This window comes from Danio aesculapii, chromosome 10 (genome assembly GCF_903798145.1).
Source record: "Danio aesculapii chromosome 10, fDanAes4.1, whole genome shotgun sequence".
In the NCBI taxonomy this organism is placed as follows: Eukaryota; Metazoa; Chordata; class Actinopteri; order Cypriniformes; family Danionidae; genus Danio; species Danio aesculapii.
Genome location: NC_079444.1, coordinates 24,645,152 through 24,669,693, shown reverse-complemented (window position 1 = coordinate 24,669,693; position 24,542 = coordinate 24,645,152). Strand labels below are relative to the sequence as shown.

General features: G+C 37.0%; 1 protein-coding gene across 1 annotated transcript in view; it reads right to left on the bottom strand.

Annotated features, from left to right (window-relative positions):
• Window positions 1-24,542, bottom strand: part of mtus2a (microtubule associated tumor suppressor candidate 2a) — a 107,636-nt gene that overhangs the window by 32,723 nt on the left and 50,371 nt on the right. Inside the window, exons 2-4 of the mRNA XM_056467624.1 lie at window positions 17,984-19,999; window positions 17,498-17,765; window positions 10,053-10,265 (exon numbers count right to left, since the gene is read on the bottom strand). Coding sequence (XP_056323599.1) covers window positions 10,053-10,265; window positions 17,498-17,765; window positions 17,984-19,750 — 2,248 coding nt within the window. The 5' untranslated portion in view covers window positions 19,751-19,999. The remainder of the gene's footprint in view (window positions 1-10,052; window positions 10,266-17,497; window positions 17,766-17,983; window positions 20,000-24,542) is intronic.

Below are 24,542 nucleotides of genomic sequence, written 5' to 3'. Positions count from 1 at the left end.
AAAACAGTTAAACAGACCATCTGCGCTAGAATAAAAAATTAGCCTCCTCCATTCGGTCTCTTTACTTTCTTTTTACTTTACTTTTACTCTCTACTTTACTCCTTTACTTTCGTGGATAAGGAAACAGTGTTGTACGCACTCCACTGAAGACATTCATTAGCCTACATATTTAAATTTGTTTGTTAGGTGCAAATATTTGTTTCAAAACTATTTCCAAATTCAGTTCTAATTTCCAGCAAACAAATAAATGAACAATAATAAAGAAATGTGGTCAAAATAACTGAGTTATAGCCAAACACACATCCTATTCTTATGCCCCATATGGTGATGCATATGTCCTCCGAAACCTGACAGGTGGACAAATCTAAACTTGTTATTATTAAAACAAATATAAATATGCATATAAATAATACTGCTAATAATAATAACAACATTATACAAATGCAAATTGTCATGAATAAACTGAAAAAGCCCCCCGAGATCAAGCCATGGAGGTAGTGGTTTTTATATTAATGTAAAAAATAGTAATTTTTGTTTCATTTTAATGCTTTAATTTTTTTCATATGTAAAGATATTTGTGTGCTGCTGTACATCCTGTGTGTATTAAGCAATGTGTAAGCGCATTGGATTTGCATAGGCACACAACTAACATTGCGCCTTAACACACCTCCTTTATAAATTGGCACACCCAAGACTCCACAAAGTGCCACAAATGGATTTGCTGTGGCAAATGCGCCGCAAAACAAGAAAATTAGGGTTGCGTTGGTCTAATAATAGCAACAAATCATGCCATACATGTTATGCGCCTTATTGCGCCGGGTGTATGATAGGGCTCCTAAAGTCATCAGGCCTCTTTTTATCCTTTTCTCTCTTCATATCACTAGAAAAAAAAACAATGAACACATCACTTCTCTTTTTTGTGACATCCATCAGAAAATTACAAGCAATATGATATTGTATCAGTATTTTGTATTCAAAGTTGTGTTGTAGTAGAAACAGAATTACATTTACAAACATTTGATGTCATCAAAAATAATGAAGGCCCTCATAGTCAAAAATACAATTCTTGATTCCAGGGCTCTCTGTGAAGAGCTCAGGCATTTAAAGCAGCAGACGACAAAACTGCAGTGTGCACAATATTGTGTGTTTTCAATATAGTTATGTTAAAAATGACCTTTCTTGCTGTGAACAGACATTAATGCTTTTCATGGAATCAAGCGTGGTCAGCATGATCATAGACTTCACAGAAAGCTCTTTAGACATTCAGACAAACAAAAGCCATCTTAGGAAGTCCAGCTCATACAATAGAAAATCAATGAAAGCAGTGTCACCTCAACTGAAGGTCATTGTAAAGGCACGACTGTGTCTTTCATTTCCACGACTTGTACTTTACTTTGCTGCAGCTAAAGGTCACATGGACGCTGAAGCTTGTTAGTCTATCTCAAGCTAAAATTGTGAATGTGCACTGTATGAAATGCATTTTTCAGCAGCATCTTAACTAGAACAACTTCAAACTTGTTTTTAAAATCTTGACTTTAAAAATCTCCGGCTCTTGATGATTTTACTTGCGGAGATCTGAAATCTCCCAGAGACCACAGGATGAGTCGTGTTCAAGGAGCGACTGTCACTGATAAAACCCCCTGTAGACAATGAACCGAGACCGAGATGAAGAAGGAAAAGAAAGAATTAAGTGTTTTTGGAATAATCCCGGCAGGCTGCGGCATGAGACCACATTCATCAATCCTGCATGCAAGCTGGGAGCTCAGGCCAACACACTGACAGCTAGCAATCTCCAAAGATGAATCACATCTACACAGACTTTAAAAAAAGGAGAGGATATTCTGCCCCAGACGAAGAGAGGGATAAGAAGTGTGCTATGTGAAATTGCTGAAAATTGCTGTAAAAATGGCATCTTTTATTGCGCCCTCTCTGAGAGCGAAGGTGCAACTGTGATGTCTCTATTTAAAGAAGCTCTGTCTGGGTCTTTGTTAAGGTCAGACGATGCTGGGTTTCTCAGAAGCTCACAGTCAGAAGCCAACAGCTTCAAACGGAGTGTTGCTTTTCAGAGTAGAGGCTAATATAAGCCAGCTATTAGCTATTCAATCCCCTGCTGAGACAAGAGGACAAAAACAGACAGAGACAAAAAGAGATTAATGTGTATAAATAAAGAATAATTGAGGAAGAGCCATAGTAATGCACACCCGAGATGCAAACACAATGCAAAGCAGAGTGTACATTATTTTCTAATTATAAAAGCAAACCTGAGTCAATTTATTTTGTTATGCTTTATTACCACCCATAATAACATTGCTCACATGATTTATTACAAAATATTTGTTTTTGTCCCTAAACTGATCCTATGTGTAGGATTAGTTTCTTACGCATCCCATCCAAAACTTGTAGTTAGATTTTTGCAAAGTTTTTTTTAACTAAAAATGAAATCATTTATTGTAGTGATACTGTTTGTTACTGTAATGCGGTCAATTCCTGCCTGGAGCTACTTTAGCTGTACTGTAGCACTTGCAACATTTCTCATTTTCAAGACTTACAAAACTAATACTGAAATAAAAACATTTCTAAAATGTAAATATATGTAAAAATTATATTACCAGAGGTAAATTAATATACAGTTTTGTAAAATATTTACTTATAAAAAATAAAATGTACATCAATTTGGGTTAAACAAAACCTTAACAGTCTGTAGCATTTTTTTTTTATTCATACCATGCCTTGATAATAAAAACAGAAGGAAAAAAAAAAACTTTGACATTTTCCCAGAGTGGTTAGAAGTTGTTGCGCTGTTTGTGGCATCAAGTTGAGCGTTCCTTTTGCATCTAGCTTTGATGCTCCTCATAAGAGTCTGCTGGAAAGTGTCTGAAATCTTTTGACACTGCCAAAATTTGATCAGAGGGGAAACAAAAAAATTTAAATGTAAGTTCATAAACTTTTGAACTGGAAATATAAAAAACTAAAATAGGATCTAATTAATACTAAAATATCAGTCATCACAGCCATTAAATTTTTATGATTAAAATTTTTTATTAATTCAAAGATACCAACACAGAATATAGCATCCAACTAACATGGACTACCGTTATGCTGTTATTATTTGATGACTTTAACAGCCCTATTTACTTTCATTGTTTGGAAAAATGCAGTTTATTACCTTTCTAACTATTATCGGTCATACTTTACAGTAAGGTTTCATTACTTAATGTATCTACTAACATTAATTTGATATGAACGATACTTGTACGGCTAATCCTGTGCAGTAAGTTTCACACCCAGTGGTTAAACTAGGTATTGCATTCTTGGATCAAAACAAAAACAAATGCAGTTTGCCAGATTGAGGAGCAAAAAAACTCGAGTCTGACGATCAAGCCTAAAGGTTGATTCAAATCGTGTTTTATATAAAAGCAACGGCATGTTATAGATGGAATATGTACCATATTAAAAAAGTTTTTGTTTCAACCAACTTTTAGAAACAACTTCTATTTCTTGCAGCTGAACAACAGAAAACTGGTACAGGTACAACAGGTACATCTCATGTGCTTTATTCAGTGTGAAATACTAACAATGTGAGTGTGAATGCCATTTTACATGCCATTTATTGCCATACTACTGAAAGCAGCAGCAGATAATTCACCTCAGATCTTAATAACATAAAATAAAATAAACAATTTGAAATTGAACTTTAGAACTGTGACTCAGTGTAAACCAGCACATATCAGTGATTCAGCATCTACATTTAATAATGTTAAAGAGGTTTAATATGTATTAATTAGAATATAAACCTTAGCATTTCGTGAGCAAGTGCATATTCTGTGCTTCTGAATGGCTGTATTTAAATTTCTGTCATGTTGTGTCTGGTGCAAACAGCCAAATTGTTTATCATTGCAAATCACATAGCGTGTTGTCAGGACATGCAGTTACAATGTAACCTGCTCATCTAATGTTTACGCTCATAATATTTATATTATTTGCTAATTAATAACCACCTTATGTAGAACTCTGAATCTGCATCTCATTTCGGAGTCTGCTACTTCCACCAGAGGTCGCATTTCGGTCACGGACACATGCTTTGAGAGCCTTTCTCTCAAAAGGCAACCTGGGGTGCTGAAATATAATTGGCTTAAAAGATCCAAAAAAAAAATGGGTTAAAAGAACCAAAACAAAGACAGTGTTCCAGCATGGAACACCTATTTTCAAAGAAGAATATCTGACTTCAGCATTGTTTTTCAGATAAACAAGAATATTCACTTGGCATGTTTTTTAAATATCTGCAAACATATTATGGTGTTTTTATGCTTTTGAAGATTAAAAAACTTACACAGCACATTTAAAATCCAAATTCATGCTTGATAACATTAGTAAATGCACTGTGAGTTACCATGAACTAACATTGAACAACTGTTTTCATTAACTAACATGAACAAATACTGTAATAAATGTATTGTTCATGTTAGTAAATGCATTATGTGTCATTAACCAATACAACCTTATTGTAAAGTGTTACCCTATAACAATACTGTTCAATGTGAGAAATATACTGTACAATTCAGGTTTAATAACAAGAACTTTGGTGAACTCTATCTTCAAATTTTCCATCCAACATCAAGCCATGACATGAACCTAACAAAGGCCATGTGACAGATCTCATGTCCTAAAGCATAACCAATTACTGCCTCAACACGAGGATGAAAACGAGAGGCAGATATTGACTCTGTGCTCAACCAATCCAGCAGCACCAACACTAACGACAGCTTAATAAGTCTAGTAGCATTTGCTGCCATCATTCACACTCTCCAATTCAGCCAATTACAAGCAGAGCAGCCTCAATCAGTCAGACCTGAGAAATCGATCCACTGTCTGTGACGTCTGGTCCCGCAGGGAGGCCATTGGTGTCTACAGGAATCCTGGGTCAATAATTCACACTGATTCAACTCCGAGCCTAAAGCAACAGTCGGTCATTACCTCAAACTTTCAGTTTAAAGCACACAACCTTGTTTAGCTATAGGGATAGGTGTAGGCTATTTATAAAATGTATACACGTGTGACAAAATATGATTATACATGTCAAGCAGGGGTACCCAAACTTTTTTTATGAAGGGCCAAAATCCAAACTTGATTGAGGGTGGTGGCCCAAAGCTAAATATACAAAACTGTATTACATTAAATTTTCCATGTTTACTACATAATTTAATAATATTAAAAAATTGGAGTTACTGTTGCCTTTCTATCAACTCGAGCCAGTCTGGCCATTCTCCTCTGACCTCTGGCATCTACAAGGCATTTGTGTTCACAGAACTGCCGCTTACTAGATATTTTCTCTTTTTTGGACCATTCTATGTAAACCCTAGAGATGGCTGTGCATGAAAATCCCAATAGATCAGCAGTTTCTGTAATACTCAGACCAGCCTGCCTGGCACCAACAGCCATGCCATGTTTAAAGTCATTTAAATCACCTTTCTTCCCCAATCTGATGCTTGCTTTGAACTGCAGCAGATCGTTTTGACCATGTCTACATGCATTGAGTTGCTGCAATTTGATTGTCTGAATAAATATTTGCATTAACGAGCAGTTTGACAGGTGTACCAAATAAAGTGGCCGTGTCTCGTAAGTGTGGTTTTAACAATGTGCCACTCACATATACCTAGTTTGGGCATCTCTGATATAAAGGGATCATTTATGCACCAAGAATACAGCTGAGGGGTCATGCATAACATTCAGCTGGTTGTACATTAATTCCTCTATACAGGATGTTTGCACAATTCTGATTTGCTCATGAACATTCTATGATGTGCAATAATAGTAGTAATAATAATACAGCAGCTCATTTGCATTTAAAGGGACACACAAAAACAATGTATTTTTGCTCGTATGTAGCCAGAGCTACGTATGGCTGCATTTAGTCTTTAAAACGAACGCTATGTGGTGGTATGAAATCCTACTTTGATAAGATTTAAAATAAATCTCTGGTGTCCGTATTGTGGCTGTGAATATTCAGCTCAAAATACACTACAAATTATTTATCATAGCTTGTCAAATCTGCTACCCTATTTGGGTACACACACAGAAAAAAAAATAAGTTTGCTTCTCATTCAAACTACTTATTCAAAATGAATTGAAACAACTTAACTCTTAAGTTTTTGAAGGGGACAAGTTAAATGTGTTATATTCAATCCACTCAAATTATTAAAAAAATACAAAAGTAAACTTGATAATTTTCTTTTGGGACGACATGAACCACTTGTTTGGAATCGAGCTTTATTTTCGTGATCTGCAGAAATGTATACGGGGTATCTTTTCACAATGAGCTTGTGTTGATTTTTCCCAATTAACATTTTTTGTTATTTTATTTCAAGTGATAAAAATGACTTTAGTTTAATGGCTTTACATTTAGTGAACGGCAGTAACTCTGGTTTTCAGTAAATGAAAAAAGCTAAAATAATAACATATTCAAATCAAATAAATAAATCAAATAATATGCAATATAAAAATTATAATGAAATAAAATGAAATTATACATTTTGTCTTGGACCTTAGGCACTATAAAAAAGAAACATATGAGTATATATTTCTATTCAAATGATTATATTTAGAACAAAAATAGTAAAATAGAAAAAAAACTTAATTGTTTTTTAAAACAAATTTGAGTGGATTGAACAAAGTTGTCTCCTCAAAAAACTTAAGAATTGTGTTGTTTCAATTCATTTTAAATAAGTAATTTGAACAAGAAGCAAAAATATATTTTAACGAGTGTAAATAGGGACGAATTTGACAAGTTAAAATAAATCATTTGTGGTGTATTTTGAGCTGAAACTTCACAGGCACATTTTGGGGACACCACAGAGATTTATATTAAATCTCATGAAAGTGCCACAATATGTCCCCTTTTAAAATCGCAAACAATACTGACATTCTCTATCACAGCAAAGAGGGAATCGTTTCAACCAGTGTTTGACTGCTTTTTTTGTTGGGTCCAGGCCTCCAGACAGTCAATATGCAGTGGAAACAGCATCAGATCAGCAATCAGCGCTGTAGCACATTCAACACTTCAGAGAAATCTCATTTGCACCTCTGACTTACATATTAAATAGTGTGGAAGGATTGTGAAAATTCAGTGACTATAAATAGATTTCACACACTCACACACACACATTGCATGTACGGATCACACGGCTGTACTAAATCTTATGCACACCCTACTGAGTGGATCACAGGACTAATTTCAAAGAAGAAGAATGAAATTTGCTATGGAAATTTCAGTAATGAGTTCTAACATAGCAGACTCCCCAGTATGTCAAGACATGATTATGGTGAGATAAATGATGCTAGGAATTTCACAGACACAAAACACTTATGACCCCAATTATGTCTGCAGTGGCCCCAAAAAGTGTTTGGGTACTCAATAATGACTCCATGATGTTCATTAGATGGTAATTTATCAAGCTGAGGGGTATCTGCGCTACTGTTGTTGTTAATAATTAAAACAAAAGCAAATAAACATGCTTTGTGCTGTGTTAATATGGTATTACAAAATAATTATTGCAGTTCTTATTAATAGTTTAAATTTGTTTTAGCTTTCATATTTTTGTTTTCATTTTAATTTCATTTCTTAAAATAGTTTGTGTTCATTTAGTTTTTAAGTGTAATATTTCTTTAAATACTGGCTTAAATATATATATATATATATATATATATATATATATATATATATATATATATATATATATATATATATATATATATATATATATATATATATATATATATATATATATATATATATATAATTAGTTAACTTAATTAATAGTTAACTTATAGATTATATAGTTTATAGTTGAAGTCATAATTATTAGCCCCCCTGAATTATTAACCCCCTGTTTATTTTACCCCCAATTTCTGTTGAACGGAGAGAAGATTTTTTTTCAATACATTTCTAAACATAATAGTTTAGTTTTTGGATCCACTGTAACACACACAACGTCACATAACTTCTTGGCAATATCTCTCTCTTGCATCTTTTTGCTTCATCCATCCAGGACTCTGAACGCAGAGGGATTCTACTTCCCAAGTGATTTCAGGATAAAAAGACCCGATGACATAACTGATCCAGTGACGCATGAATCTCCGGATGCCTGAATCTGCAGCCACGTCAACTGTTACCAGGAGAAGCCCAGCCAACATCACTTATGTAGGTCGCATTAAAAACACATGCAGCGAACGCAGATGCCAATTTTCAAAGACGGCCCCCCTCTAAAAGCAGACTGGAGTCGACTTCAGCAGAACTGAACAGGCTCTGATCACACTGAGGATTATTCGTGTTGACTCACGGAGCTGCTTATGAAAGAAGCCCACTTGGATCAAACACAAAGTTTCGTTGTGACCTAAAGCTAAGACCAACTAAAGAGAAGAAAAAAAAACTCAGTTTTTGCTCAGCAGCACTGAATATGTCATGTATGAATATGTTAGGGAATGTAGTTATGAGCAGAATATATTAACGAAAGGAGATTTGCACACTGCTTGTGGGTGGAGTTAATCAAATGATGCAAATTGCTTTATAATTAACTCTAAAAGTGGAGCATTATGCTTTTATGTAAACTGTACCTCCGGGATCTCGACTAACAATGCTCTCAGCTACAAACACTGTAGATGGCATCTTAAATTGCAGCGTGAACAGGGTCGGATATACGAGACCACTAGTGAAAATTTATTATTTATTTATTTTTCAATTTTTGTAGCTTATTAGTACAGCGAAAATATGAGCATGAGATTCATTGCTCCTTTTTAAATATGTGCGATCTGAGTATTTCATAAATAACGAAGCACAGTTTTCATTCTATGTGATCAAGAGAATAATACTTAACGAGAAAATGGTGCAAATCATCAATAATAAACATATGGGCTGCCGCAACCAAGGAAACCACTGTAGCTCTTTTATAGATAATATAAATAAGTATGTTTACAGAACAAGAATATGCTCTGTAACTGCATTTATTAATTTATTGGTGTTTGGTTTAGGAGGCTTAAGTTTAATTGCAAATTGTCAGAACATTTGTTGTTTATTTATTTTTCTTTTTATGTATAATAATAATAATAATAATAATAATAATGCATCTTATTATTGATATGCTTTTCTTAAACCTGAAAGTGCTAAATGTATACTTTATACATTCAAAAATGCTTTCTAGCATGAAAATGTTGCACGCCTTTTATCAAATTCATATAACTATGAAAGATCAAGTTGTGTGTGCTGTGGCTTTGCTCCACTTATTCAATATGTCCATATGTCTGAAATATTCTGAAGCAGTAATACTGTTTTGTACTGTACATGAGATTCCCACTTTAAAAAAAAACATATATAACAATAATACATCAGTAACTCGCCAGTAACTTTTTTATTCAAGTCCCTGTAGGAAAACATAATAAATAACTGGAAATCCGGCGACCGCAATATTAAAACCCTTGGGAACAACTGTGGTCAGAACCAAAGTTCACAGGACTGTGTTCTCTGGAAACCTCTCAAGCGGTGGACCTCTACATTCTGATTAATTGCCGCAGAATCGCGTCATAGCTCATTACCAGAAAGTTGACTTGATTTCAACTCTCCTCGGCTCCCATAAAAAAAATAATGACTTCCGGTTACTTTGACTTTTACTTTGACTTCGCCACCTTCAGTGTGACCACACAGTAATACAGCTCTAATCGAATAAAAACATTCAACTGAGGTTTAAATCTGAAAGTTCATCGTGTATCTCAAAAATATGAGTCGACTCAAGAGTTGTTTGATTGATTCCCCATTTTTTAAAATCTTTAGCCATTTCGTTGTCACATCTGAAGCGAAACGTTGCTTGTTGCGTGCACAGACCTGTGAAAACTTGACCCCTGCATATCGGCCCATTGTTGAGGACCATAATCATTTACTGATTCATAATAGAAAATTGGGACACTTTAAAATAATTCTGGTGTTGTTTTAGTCTTTCAGAACCAACTATACATTAAAGTATTATATATTAGAACGCATGTGTGTTTGTGTTTCAGTAACTTACGGTACGCGGGTCGGCAGGGGTCACTCCGTGTACTGTCAGTGGAGTGGTTACTGGACACAGAAGAGACGCTGGAGCTTCGGACGAACCCAAAGGCAGCCAGTCGAGCCGGAGGGAGACGCGAGTAACCAGGAGGACGCAGTCCAGACTGAGCCTGAGCCGGCTTCGGCAGCAGAGATTTAGCAGCTAAACCCGTCGACACTGGCTTTCTCTGATCTGAGGGTGGGGAAAACTGTAATTAGCACTCAAGCTAACTGGTGAAACAAAATTAAGAGAGCTTCTTTTACTTTAACTATGCACGACATTCTTGTTGTACTGCTGTGACAAAACGAAGCACTAGTTATATTTCCATGCAAGGTTATGAATTTACTTCATAAAACGTCTATGAATAAGCGACTTATCCAGCCCATGTATTCAGGAGAATAGAACTCATCACTTCCTGAAAAACTAGCATGATATATGGATTATCAAATCATTATTTTTGCAAGCCGAGAACCACTTTTGCTCTCTAGTAAATAAGTCTTCCACTATTTTGATGCACATTGTAGTGGCACTCCATTCGAGCACATTATGTACCACATTTTGCAGCTATTCCAACAACCAGTATTTGAAAAAACGCGAGTAAGACTGGATCTTCTTTTAAAAAAGGTTTACTGAAGAAATGCAAACAAAAATACAAAAAGTTACAACAGACTCGATATAGCTCGGTCAAAAAACTGTTATTACATCCATAACTGCAATCTGACTTAAACGTATGAACTAATGACCTCATGACGTATTACTGTCGGAAGCCAAAATACCAAAGTAAACGTTTTTAAAAATGTATTCATTATTAAATTATGCATTTTAGACGATACAATTAATATGAATTCTTAATATATTTCAATATCTATTTTCACCATGTTTTAACCTTTTTAACTAAAATATTATCACAAATGAATTACTCATAACTGGCTCTTACACACATCACTGAATTTATTTGGTTATATGTGTTTTTATTGTATTTTATGCACACACACATACACACACACACGTGTATATATATATATATATATATATATATATATATATATATATATATATATATATATATATATATATATATATATATATATATATATACACATATATACATACATATATAAATATTTATATATATATATTTATATATATATATATATATATATATATATATATATATATATATATATATATATATATATTTTTTTTTTTTTTTTTTTTTTTTTTTCAGATTAAAGGTTTATCCAAGCTCATAATATTATTATGAATATTTTCGAATTCATTTACATATTGGTGATCTTGACATTGTGGTGAAAAATAGTTTGATAGAATCATAGCTGCAGTACTGAGATGTTTTCTGTAGTTTAGATGATCCCACGCTTGTTTGAGAAATTCACATTTGAGAAATTCATGAAACACAGTGAACAAAGAAAGTGAGTGTCCTGAAATGAACTAGCCAGACTAAAAGTGACTCACAGTTGGATAGAAATTGTGAAGTTTTACAGCCTCTCTCTGTTGAGAAGTAAAGATGGCTTTAAAAAGCTCTAGAAAGAATTATAGGGGTTGGCGGCTGTCTGACCACAGCATGACCTTGTCCATTCATCAACATATACTGTATATACAGCTGTAATATTCACAGTGAGAGGGATCATGAGTCACATTTCTCATCCACTCAGGAAGTCTAATTTAATATAAAAGTTTGCCAAACATCTCAGATGACTCATAAAGACACTTTATGGACTCAAAAGACCTTCATATAAAACTGGTCAGAGGATTTGTTTAATAAATTTATTAATTAAGTGCAATAAAACGGTTTGGATGGCTTCTGGATGTACTTGCAATTTTTGAGCATAACAAAGTTTATTTTTATCCTCAATGAAGCTGTCACTAAACCCTTTTTTAAACAAGGTTATCAATGTCACAAAGGCTGAATTAGGTGATCACAATTATAATAAAAAGGCATATACCTGACAAAAGTCTTGTCGTCTATCCAAGTTTTAGGTACAACAAATAATAACTTGACTTCTAGTTGTTCATTTGGGATCAGAAGTGTCTTATATGAAAGGCAAAGGCCTCTAGATTATGCATATTTTACCACAATAAAATATGAGCATGCCTTGATTTTTAATTATTTAATTAGGACAGTAAGGTCTGACTTTGCTTAGACAAAAGTCTTGTCACTTAACAGAAATAAAGTACAGTATAGAATATAAAGTCATGGTGCAGTGGAAAAAGCCTTCAATGCCTCCTCCATCTTACCCCAGACATGCTCAATAATGTTCATGTCTGGTGACTGAGCTGGCCAATCCTGCAGCACCTTTACCTTCTTTGCTTTCAGGAACTTTGACGTGGAGGCTGAAGTATAAAAAGGAGCACTATCCTGCTAAGCAATTTGCCCTCTCATGTGGTTTGTAAAGTAATGGGCAGCACAAATGTCTTGATCCCTCAGGCTGTAGATGTTGCCATCCACTCTGCAGATCTCTCACACACTCCCATGCTGAATGTAACCCCAAACCATGATTTTTCCTTCACCAAACTTGACTGATTTCTCTGAGAATCTTGGGTCCATGCGGGGGTCCAATAGGTCTTCTGCTGTATTTGTGATGATTGGGATGCAGTTCAACAGATGATTCATCAGAAAAATCTACCTTCTGCCACTTTTCCAAATGATCAACTAGAAGTCAAGTTATTATTTGTTACTCTTACAACTGGAATTGACACGACTTACATATTATTAATTAGAATTTTAATAGATTGCAGTTTGTTATTGTACATTTATAATGAAATAATTACATCCATTTGCTATACATATAAAGACATTATTATATATTTGTATTATAAAAGTATGTGTATCTGAGATGTGTGGATTTGAATTGTAAATTAAACCATGGTATTAATAGAAGATTACAATCTCCAGAAGAAGCTCTATGTCTTTTTAATTATTCCACGAGGCCAATAATTAAATAGGTCATTGGTTCCACTAAAATCAATTCTACACAAATTATTACAATATATGCGCTTAAAAAAAGGTCTCATTGGAAAACAGTAATGATTTTCCTTACCCCGTGAGGTTATTTTTCCACCAGTAAAGAAAACAAACGTTGTTTACATGCATTTAATAAGGATTATTATAAATATCTGTTGTCTTTCTTTCCATCTCTGCTCTTTGCATCGTGGTTCTTTAAATGAGATATCTCAATTGCTAGCACCATTGGGAATGTCCTGCTGCCAAATCAAACGTTTTATGATTTTGGGAAGCACAGAAATATACATAAATATGCACATGCAAAGAGCTACTGCAGGGTGAATTTAGGGACCACTTCAAGGCTGGCTTTGAACTGCCAGACTCCCCCCTACCCGAGGTGTTAATTTTGGGCAGGTGGAGAGAATGATCCCCTCCTGCTCCTGCAGATAAAGGACCTCGACCTCCCCATCCCCAAGACATTTTGATTGGAGCAAAGCATAGCGCATACTAAATGGCAATCTACCAATTCTCATTTTGTCTGTCTCAGACGTTTATTAGACTGCAGTGTCAGCAGTATGCTTTAAAGAGACGCATACTCCACATATGAAAACACACACATACACACTCAAGCAAATGCACACAACAAAGCAGCCTCTCATCCATTCATCTCTAATCAAACTTGTCCCGGCTCCATCGCTTCCCTCGGCGACCCCCAACCCCAATCGGGGACCATCAAGGTCTTTAATGAAATTGCTGGCAGCTTCAGCTTCACGTGAGGGTCGTGATCATTAAAGATAAATGTGCTCCTGTTCTCCCTCGATGCATTTTTTTCTTTCCATCAATCGTCTTTTTTTCTTCCTTTTCCTACTTCCCCATATTTCCGAACTCGCCCAGATCCCACAAATCAGTCAACCATTGCTGGTTTGATTTAACATTTTAATGTTTGTTTAATACTTTCCATATGACGAAAGTGACTAAACCTGTTTCCATTGTATTATTGACTGAAAAAAACTCTCTTTAACACCACTGGGAAACCATTTTCACAAATTATTGTGGAAACAAATGTGTTTTTTATGCAAACTTAGAAATATGGATTCGTATGAATTCGTACGATCAAATTCAGACAATTTAGTATGATCCCCCAATGACGGTTGGGTTTAGGGGTGGGGTTAGGTGCCACGCCTCCTTTTTAAAATCGTACAGTTTTGTACGACTGAACTCGTACGAATTAGCCACTAAACTGACAAAACTTAAAATACTTACGTTTTCTCTTGAGATCAGGCTGGCATTTCTGTGTTGAGTTTGCATGTTCTTTCTATGTTCATGTGGGTTTCTTCCAGGTGCTCTGGTTTTCCCCTCAGTCCAAAGACATGTGCTGTAGGTGAATTGGGTAAGCTAAATTGTCCGTAGTGTATGTGTGTATGTCGTGGTCCTCCAGGATGGGGGTTGATTATTGGGTTAACAGTAGGCTTGCCATGATAGACTGTGTTGACGGTGTTACCGGTTTTAAGACGCAACACCGGTGACATCACTTTTGCACTGTGACACCGTCCCCACATTTGTTTTTTTTAAGTATTCGTTTTTTATTAAGTATTTATTTGAATTAAATGGAAAATATAATTCTAAATAATTTACTTAAGACGAGAGCACGCACTATAATTAAAATCTGAACATAGCTACAATGCATCATATTTCATTTATCACGTGAGGAGAACGAGAGGAGTCCAATTTACAGAAATAGAATGGCGGACGGTTTAGTGTCAATGCAATTTTGGGTTCAAACCAAATGCAAAAAGAGAACCTGAAAACGTTGATGATGCAATCTGCAAACTGGCAGCATCTGGAGGAAACACAACTAATTTATACACGCACCTACTTGATGTTTAACTATGGGTAGGGCCACGGGTAGATAAGATAATACTCTCATTTTAAAAATCACGCGACCATCATCTCACAATGTTTAATAATAAATAATCTTACTTTTTATTCAAATGAGTGATTTAGCAATGCCGCGCCATTGACAAGCCAACTGCAGAGAAACAAAGCAACCATCGCGGCAACCAAAGTGATCACTTTTTCAGCTGTTCTTTTTTGCACTTGATTATTATGCGCGTAATGTAAAAAAAATCAATAATGAATAGGCCGACGAGAGTGTATTCTGTTTGTGTGGGTGTGTGTGTGTGTGCGTATTTTTTCAGCCGCTCTCTTTAATAACCGAAAGTTGCTTCGTATGTCTGGCAATAATTCTGCTTTTAATCAAATGAAAAGTTAATTTAAATGAGCCAATCTTCGAAAATTGCAGTAAAGTAACTGTAACGTGCGGCCACACATCGAATCTGAGGTCTGATCTCATCTCTCTCTCGCTGTCATGCAGACAATGATACAGACGCCACACAAGTCAAGTTGCAAAACTGAGGCTGGTACCAGCTGACAAGTAGAATAGCTGAAGCCTTTGCGAAATCTGTCAAAATACAGCACTAAAATTAACAGGCATAAATGTCTTTGAGCCAAAAAGTCTATCTGTAGGATATCTGTAAAAACGTAATCAGCCAATGTTCTGTAGAAGTTGTGTCGTCTAATAATTACATTAATTATAATAAAATGAAAACCAAAATAAACAATTCATTGCATTTTTTGTTTGATAAAAAAAAAAACGGAAATGAAAAAAATCAAAGGGTGGCTAGTTTGTATTAATGTGCTTTAATATTAATAAAAATATGCTCAGCCTATTTAAGCTTAACGGTTATATCCGCCGCCAATAGGCAAGCCATTCAAAAAATATAATTTTACTGCGTACTGGGTTATAATGTATATTTTACAATAAAAACTAAATGTAGCATGTCTCACTGTCATTTAAAACATGCAATTCATAATACACCAGAGCTGTAGTCTATGCAGTGTGTAAACTTACAGGGAGGTGTTGGTCAATAGTCATACTGCGCACCACGTTACTGAACTCCAATATCTCTGAGGGAGATTATGTTACTCAATATTAACTTGAGAGATTTTACAAATAAAAGGTATTTTAAAAAGGAACAACACGCAAATAACAAAACATATAAAACTCGTCCCGTGGAGTTCAGCAGTCTTGTGATCTTGCCAGTGTATGCTGTGTAGTGTGTATAGCGCCCTAATGCAGCGCGTCTTGGCAATTCCCGCAAAACTGAAAGTGAAAGTATAATATGCATGCATTTAAAAGCTATTTAAAAGCAGAAAAAAAAGGAAAAGAGGAAACCCCCACACTCACGGTGATACCGGTATTACCTGTGTTGTCACATGTCGATTAACCGGTGGGGAAATTTCCTCATCGTCACAACCCTAGTTAACAGCCCACCTCATAAAAACTAGATGTTACAAAACACCAATATGGTGTGGCTAAATATCAACTTCGATATAAACGGTCCTGGAAGTAAGTAAGTAAGTAAGTCTTGGTATAATATAATTTACCATAGACAACTTTTGGATTTTCCTCCCTGGAAATCCAAGTTTGTAATCTCCAAAAAGTCCCAAAATCAAAAGTTTTAAGTATTTTTTTAAAGCAATAATAAATAATTTAACATGAAATGACTGATAACTACACTTACATGCAATCAGACATGCTATACTGAAAGCTTAGTCATACCAAAAGAGTAAAAGAGTAGATGCAGTTTCTCTTAACCTATCTCTTGAGATCTTTTATACGGGTTCATGGGTCAAACTACCAGAATAAAACTCCTTACCACAAGTCTCTTTACCTGCTTTGGCATTTGTTTCCTTACACCATAAAAACAATATATCTCAACTACAGTCTGAAATTGTGACAAGGCTTAGTAACACAGAGATATTGATGCCTTGACTTTTAATTGCTTGGCACATCAAAGCATTGCAAATAGGGCCAAACAGCATAAAATCAGCTTCCAAGTAATGGGTTTGCAGTGAGATAACATAATGCAGATAGTCAGATGGCCTCTAGAAAAAACACAGAGGATGATGGCAATGTTTGTAGTGGATTTAAGATGAAATAGCTCATATCTTCACCTTGACAGGCAAAGTTGTTGGAAATAAAATATGCTTTAGAAATGGTAGGGAATTTTTAAGCTCAGACAGAACTCCCTCACGGCACAAGATGAATGTGAACTTTATTTATATTCAACTGAATGCCAGGAGGTAAAGTGTATTTTATACTGACTAGAGGCTGGGATGAGTTTATCTCTTACGATTACAAATGCATTACTGGCAGGGATGAGAATACTTGTGGCTTTCTCTTCCTTCCTTCCATTTACATCTACTCATCTCAAAACACTCCAGAGTCAGTTTTGCCTTTAGGACAAAGCCTTGGTGATTCTATCCCTGAAAACCATTTTTAAACACTGAACCTGCACTAGTGTGCTATGTGAAGCAGCTTTACGGATGGAAAGTGGAGTAAAAGATCAGTTCAGGCCAACAGCCTTTTTTGCCATGTAAATGTAACTGTAGATCTTACCTTGTGTTTCCTGAGGAGTTTGAGTGGTTGGGTTTACTGCCTGCATTGGTTGACTGATGGTCAGTGGTGACTTTGGGTGGCTTGTTAAGATCATCCTGCTCTTTGCAACAACAGAAGGAGTCCTGTTTACAGCACCAACGCCAAGTTGAGGTCTTAGGCCCCGTGGTGAACGAAAAAGACTCCCTGTATCCTGTGCTCCCATAACTGGTCCAGATGGGTCTTCACCTGCAGACACTGGAGACCCAAGGCCAACTGCCGATCGTCCCACCTAATAAAAAAAACAAAACATGACCCCAGGTTGCAGAAGATAAACAATAAAAGATTACTCAATCCTTTTATGAAACATTAAAGGAGTGGTCTGTTGATCATTAGACAATTTTATTATCTCTTTCTATTGTCGTAATCATATAAAACATTTAAAGTTAATATGGATATAAAAGCATTCAGCTTAACAAAATATTTATCAATGTGTAGATCATTCCTTACTGCTGCAGATAGAGGCTTGTTAAGAGACCCATAGAAGCTGTCCGATCTGCCAGCCATTTTGTGAGGCATGGTGTTGCTGGGGGGTTTAATCCCAGACCCGATTAATCCAGGAGAAAATAATCGGACCTTCTGCATCTCTTGTCGATACTTATCGTAGAGCAAATTTGAGGCACTCAGCACACCGGCTTCCACTTGATCTCCTACAGCTGGTTTGGCCTGTGTGTTGCTGTATGTTGAGAGCCTTGTGGGTAGGGATGACACCTCGTAAGATGCTTCAAGGGGCTGGGGTTTCACCTGCGGGGTTTTTCGAATGTATGTGATGATTTTGGGCCGGACACTTTTTGGTTTTGGCAGACACTTGCTTGGGGGGGAGGTCTCCATTGAAGTTTGCTGTGCAAGAGGTTTGTGAACATTTGTGTTAATAGTTGTTTTCACTGGGGCTCTTAAGCCTGAAGAGTACCCAGCATAACCCAACTGAGGAGCCCGAGAAGGTAAAGTTTTGATGGGTGAGGATGAAGGCTGCCTTTGAGGAGACCTTATTGTCTTGGGGGATGGAGGAGGGGATGGTCTACTTGGACTGCTGTAGGCCCGTCGGCTGAAGTGTGTCTTTCTTTCAAGGTTGGAGGGACTTGGGGCACGATCTGCTGAGCTCTGCCTCTTGACACGTTGGGCTTCTCTGGTAAAGGTCTGGTTGTGAAGCATCTCTGTGCCTGTGTTGGGATTACTGTTGACTTCTGTACTAGCTAGCACATGTTGATGTCCAAGACAGGTCTCTGAATAGTGGGATTGTTGTTGGTCTGCCTGGTCACTGTTGGGATATCCTGAGGTTAATCGCTTTTCTGTAGAAAGAGGGCGGACAAGCTGCCTACAAGAAGGTAGTACCCTCACCATACCTTTCGGCACCTCAGTTGACATCCATTTACATCCAGTATTCTGCTCCACTTCCATTGGGAATTTATGCACTTTCATGGTTCCATTTGAAGGATATGCACCACTTGGAGTGATTAGCTTACTTCTGTCATATTGTGGTTCCTGAGGCAATATAGTAGAGTTATGGTTTTGGTCCAAATCCCTGGGAAGATCCCTGTTTCTCTCTGAGTGGATGAAGGACTCTGTAGTAGCTGGTTGCTGGTTCCTGCCTTTGCCTGAGGTAGACTTGGTGAACTGGGAATAGAGAGGCTGTGTGCAGCCTGCAGTGTCCAGGGCACTGGCTAAACTTCCACTGAGGCTGGTCACTGCAGAAAGAGAAGATGAAAAGACGTTGCTTTCAGATCCACTTCGGCCATCTCTCAGGGTTCGGTTTGCACCAGAGCGAGAGCTAGAGGTCCTGAGGTCAAGGGGCTGTGAGTTCTCATTTGCATCTCCATCCACACTGTGGTTTTCATTGTGGTCTTTCCAAGGGGATCCAAAAGACAACTTCCTGACACCAAAGTTTTTTGTTCCATTCTGGCTTCTCTCACTCGAAATGTGTACCTCTCCTTTGTCCACAATAAATGTTTCTAACTCATTAGACTCCAGCAGTTCAAACTCTTCCAGCTCAGGGTCTTCACTTCGAGCATGTGTTCCCCAGATAATGATCCTCTCCTTGGCTTCAGAGTGCGACATGGGTACTGGACTGTCATTCTCTCGGTCATCTGAATTAATTTTTTCTTTGGTGATTTGATTGGCATTGGCATCTTCTACAGCTTCTAGCAAAGTCTGCTTATCCTCGTTTTGTATCTCTCGTTGGTTGTTTTCTCCAACTTGTGCATTTCCTTGCACATTCATGTTGTATCAGTCTGTCAAAAGCTCAGCAGTAATCATGGATCCATCAAAGGTCTTGCTCCTTTACCTGCCTCCACCTAGTCCTTCAAAGTTAAGATAGAGTGCACAATCTCAACCCCATTTCACTTTTTTTATTTCTGCTCCAAGATACTGTCAAAAGACTGAGATGTATTAGATCCTCAACAGGGCAATGCACTTGATAACATCACTTCAGGACCTTGAAATGCCTTGTTCATTCATCTGGTGCCAAACCTGCACAGAAAAAAAAGACATAAAATCATGTAAGCACTGCAGTGTTTGTCAGCAGAACCTACTCCAGATGGGTCATTTAATTAATGTCACAACATAAACAAGATTAGCATTTTTTGCAGAGTATTTTCTGGATTGGTCACATCAAATACAAAACTGTATTCATTTTTCTCTGAAGTTTAGTTATCCTCAGTTGCGAACAGCAAAGCATTTAAAGCAAAACTTTTAAAGAAATGATGATTGAATGGCTGTTTGTTGTTTAATTGCAGTTTTCATTGAATATATATCAGCTTAAAAGCACACTATATCTGTAAGCAGAGCTAGGTAAACAGGTTTGAATTTACACCTTACCCCTGCAGGCACAGGATGTCAACATGACGTCATATTGACGTTGTACCCCGTCTTGGGGACGTTGCATTTTGTTTGGAAATGAAAATCATGTTGACGTCAGAACCCAACTTCAGGCCAATGTCAATGTCCGACGTCCAACCTAAAACGTCATAATTATGTTATACCTTGACGTTGTGTGGACGTTACTTCCATGACCTTTATCAAACATTGGATTTTGGTCTCTTTCCAACACAACCTAAAATCAACCAAATATCAAGGTAATTTGACGTCGTTATTGGACGTCAAAATAACGTTGTACTTAGACACTGGCTAGACATTTAATTTTGGTCACCTGACGTCATGACCTAAATCTAACCTAATATTAACGTCTTATGATGTTGGGTATCATACACCATACAGAATTCTGGAAACAAATGTTGGTGACAACATCCAAAAAAAAACAAAAACATTACTGTATATTTAGCATTAGTTCCAATGTCAGAATATTTGCACCTAAAAAAATATGAGCGAATAAATATTTGATATTATCAAATATCAAATATTTGCTTTGTTTTTTTTTTTATATATTTAATGGCATGCTCTATTAAAATCTGTCTCAGAGCCCAGTGCCCAGTATTTTGTTTGTACTGTAGGCTGCTATGCTACCTTTTATATAAATGCTCAATATTTTCCAGGAGAGGTAAAATGCTTTTACAGTCACATCACTGTGACCAAAATATAATGTGGGTAGAAACAAAAAACTAAGTAATGTAATGTCTTCTACGCCTATTTTGTTTTCTTTAAAGAACCACAAGCCATTGTAATAAATAAGAAGTCTAACGACACAAAGCAAAGCAATATTTGGCTCTATCCTTAAATAGCAGATGGCAGTACCTCCTTTTTTCTACTAATTAAATTTTTAAATCTCCACTGCTGAGAATTATGTATGGCCAAATCAGGAAGCCAATCTGAATAAATGAAGACTGATGTGCTACTGGAAAAAAAAGATGAGAGAAATGCTTCCCCATGTATTGGCATCTTACTGTGCGAGTTTGCCCAACAAAAACAAAAAAAGACAATTAGGGAGAGTGTGAAACGGCTTGTAATTAACAACACTGCTCATGTGGGACATAAAAAAACACAACATGTCGCAGTTGGGGGTAGAAATGATGACAATATTACCATTAGTCAAATGTAGTTTTTTTTTTTGCATCTCTATAAAACATTGACACAACAGCTGTTGCCTATAATTATGATGTGGACATGCTAACAGAAAGTCAGTGCTGTTTTGCTACGTAGATACGTTCTAAACCAGAGAGGGGAACAAAGCAAGGTCGACTTGACATTTTCCCAATAGGGAAAAAAGGGGGGTTGGGTTTGCTCAAGTGCTGACTAGGTAGAGTGGGTGGGTGGGTGCTCAGTGCCTTAGGTTTGGCTATAATCAATCACAACATAGATTTTTAAGAAGAGAAAGGCTGTTGTTTTATTTACAAGACCTTCTTCTAGCATTGACAATAATGATTTTTGCTTCGAAAGTCTTGAGTAATTTATGCTGGAATAACAGGAAGAAGTGACTGCTAAATCACTTCAAGCATCAAGCGTAAGATTGCACGAAATCAGAGATGGGGTCTATGGAGAGGAGATAGCCCATACAATCCATATCACATCCAGTTAAATGGGCAACAATCTGAGAACAAGCATATTGATGTTGCGGCACCAGACTGTCACTTAGTTCCACCCACAATACTGCAGGCTGATGAAGTGCTAAACTCTCCCACCCACATTGGCACAAATTAAGACTGATATGAAGGTGCACTGCACAGAGCGAATATCATAATTGCACAAATATATACAAGCAGCACTGACAGAATGTGTCAACGGGCCACCGATCCGAAACCCCAGGACATGCAATCAAGCTTTATCAGCAAGATAGGACTGATTTGCATGATGACAGCGAAAGCAACACTGCAATGGCGTATTCAGTTCTTTCAATGGATATTTTCACAAACTTTCATCTAGAGTTTCCTCCTTTGATCTAATGGAGCAGAATCAAATACAAGAAAAATAGTCAATTTCGACGCACAAAAACAACTGGTTTAGCAACAGCATTAGCAAGTCTACTGAGGTCATTGTCATGACAGTTGATAAAAAAGGTAAGAAAACAGAACAGCAGACAGATGCACAGAGATAGACGGAGACTAAGGTCTTAAAGCAAGGCCTGCTCAGGATAGGGATGAAAGACAGGAAGATCGACTGTGTCCTGAGATCATGTTGCCTTCAAGAAACAACCAACTCCTGAGGCCTGCTCTCTCGGGTTCTGACAAAACACTCAAGCTGTCCATGCTGAGTGAACCTGCTTTTATTCTACAAGGTGTGAGATGTTCTTGCAACACAAACAGAACATGTTCTTGGATCAAGATCTGCACCTGCTCCTGAAAGAACGTTCTATGATTTACATTCCAGTTATTGGTGCCAGTAATGTGACTCCAATGCCTGCTATTTTAGCCCTGACAGATCTCATGATGAGGCCTGATAGTTGTTGATGCAGCTAATCTGTTAGCAGAGTATGTGTCATTTGTACAATGTCTCATTATTTTTCCCAGAAGGATTAAAAGAAGTTTTTTGTTAAACTGTTTAAACCAAGTGAATTACACCACTATCAACTTTGTTTTGAGACAGACTTAAACAAAAAAAATAATAATTTAAATTTGTTGGTTGTATCTACAAAATCAATAATTATCAAGTCAATTGCAAAATAGACACTAGCGGCCAAGTACAGTACAGTACAGTATCGTACCACCATAACACTTTTTTGGCCTCTCTTTCTTAAGGGTACCCAGCACAACAGTATGGTGCCAAATTGGTGGAGCTAGACTACCTGCTGAACACTATTGATTTACAGAGAATTGTCTCGCATATGCAACAAGACAAGAGAACAACAACACAGGAAGCACTGTTTTAGATACACTGCTGAAACATGACACTGTAATAATACAATGACATGCACGGCAACGACTCAAGCTCAAACAAAGCTTGTCTTCTTCTTGTGACAAACAGTCATGTGGCAAGAAGCAAGAATAGGATCTGCTGTATGTCCTCCATTGTTGTTTGGGGCTATTCACATGTTGTGTGTGGAAAGTACAAGTCATGCTGGTTCTCTCTACATTTCAAGAGTTCACAATTAGCTGATGATTGATAATAAAGCTTGTTTGGCATGCTGTCCCGGGAGAGAGCCCTGAGCCTATGAGATCCTCGAGCCTTGGGCTCCCTCCCGTTTGCAGGGCCAGAAGGAAGTTTGAGCTTAGGTAGATCTCAATGAATTCCATTGACATATTTCTGGCTAATGACAGATATAGGATGACTAAGGAGAAATGTACGCTTGCTAAGAGTTTGGCTATGGTATCAACTTGGTGTGTTCAATTTATTTAGAGTGTGTGTTTTTGGACTGTGGGAGGAAACCAGAGAACCCGGGGAAAACCCACTCAAGCATGGGGAGAAGGAGCAAACTACACACAGAAATGTCAACTGGTTTAGTCTGGACTTTAACCAGAGACATTCTTGCTGTGAGGCAACAGTGCTGATCACTGGGCCACCGTGTCACCCATTTGTAAAGGAGGGGGAGTAGGGGTAATCTTCTTGAAATTAGTTTATAAATAAACTTCACTTAAAATAATGAACATTTGCAAAAGGCAAAACATGTGAACAGCTTACTTCTTCTGCAATAATGACATTGATCGCAACATCAGTGGGAATCGAGGCCTGATCAGGGTGACCTGTACCACAACAAACTGTACTGTACTGAAATGTACCACTTAGCTGAAACAAGGCAATATATTCAATAATTTTGCAGTGTTTCATGGAAGTGTGCACAGCTAAAGATCCATTTTAGTACACTTTGCCAACTGTGGGACTGTGATTGGTTGAATGTTCTGCACAGAATGGGCATAGCTGCCAACACAATTTTTTTTCCTCTGTGTCTCCTATACTGTATTTCACAGCCATCTCCCGCCACCCTCCCATTTTGTAATTTTTTCCGGAAAACTCCCGGAATTCCACCACCACGGTCCTCAACTTTTTGGTACAGACTCCAACATCCAACCCCCATGGTAGTATCCGATTGCCGTCGCTGCCGCTGCCACCCGAAACCCGGTCCATGGTACTCAGAATTGAGTTTCACCATCTTAAGCTGCAGTCACACTGAACTTTTCGCCCCATA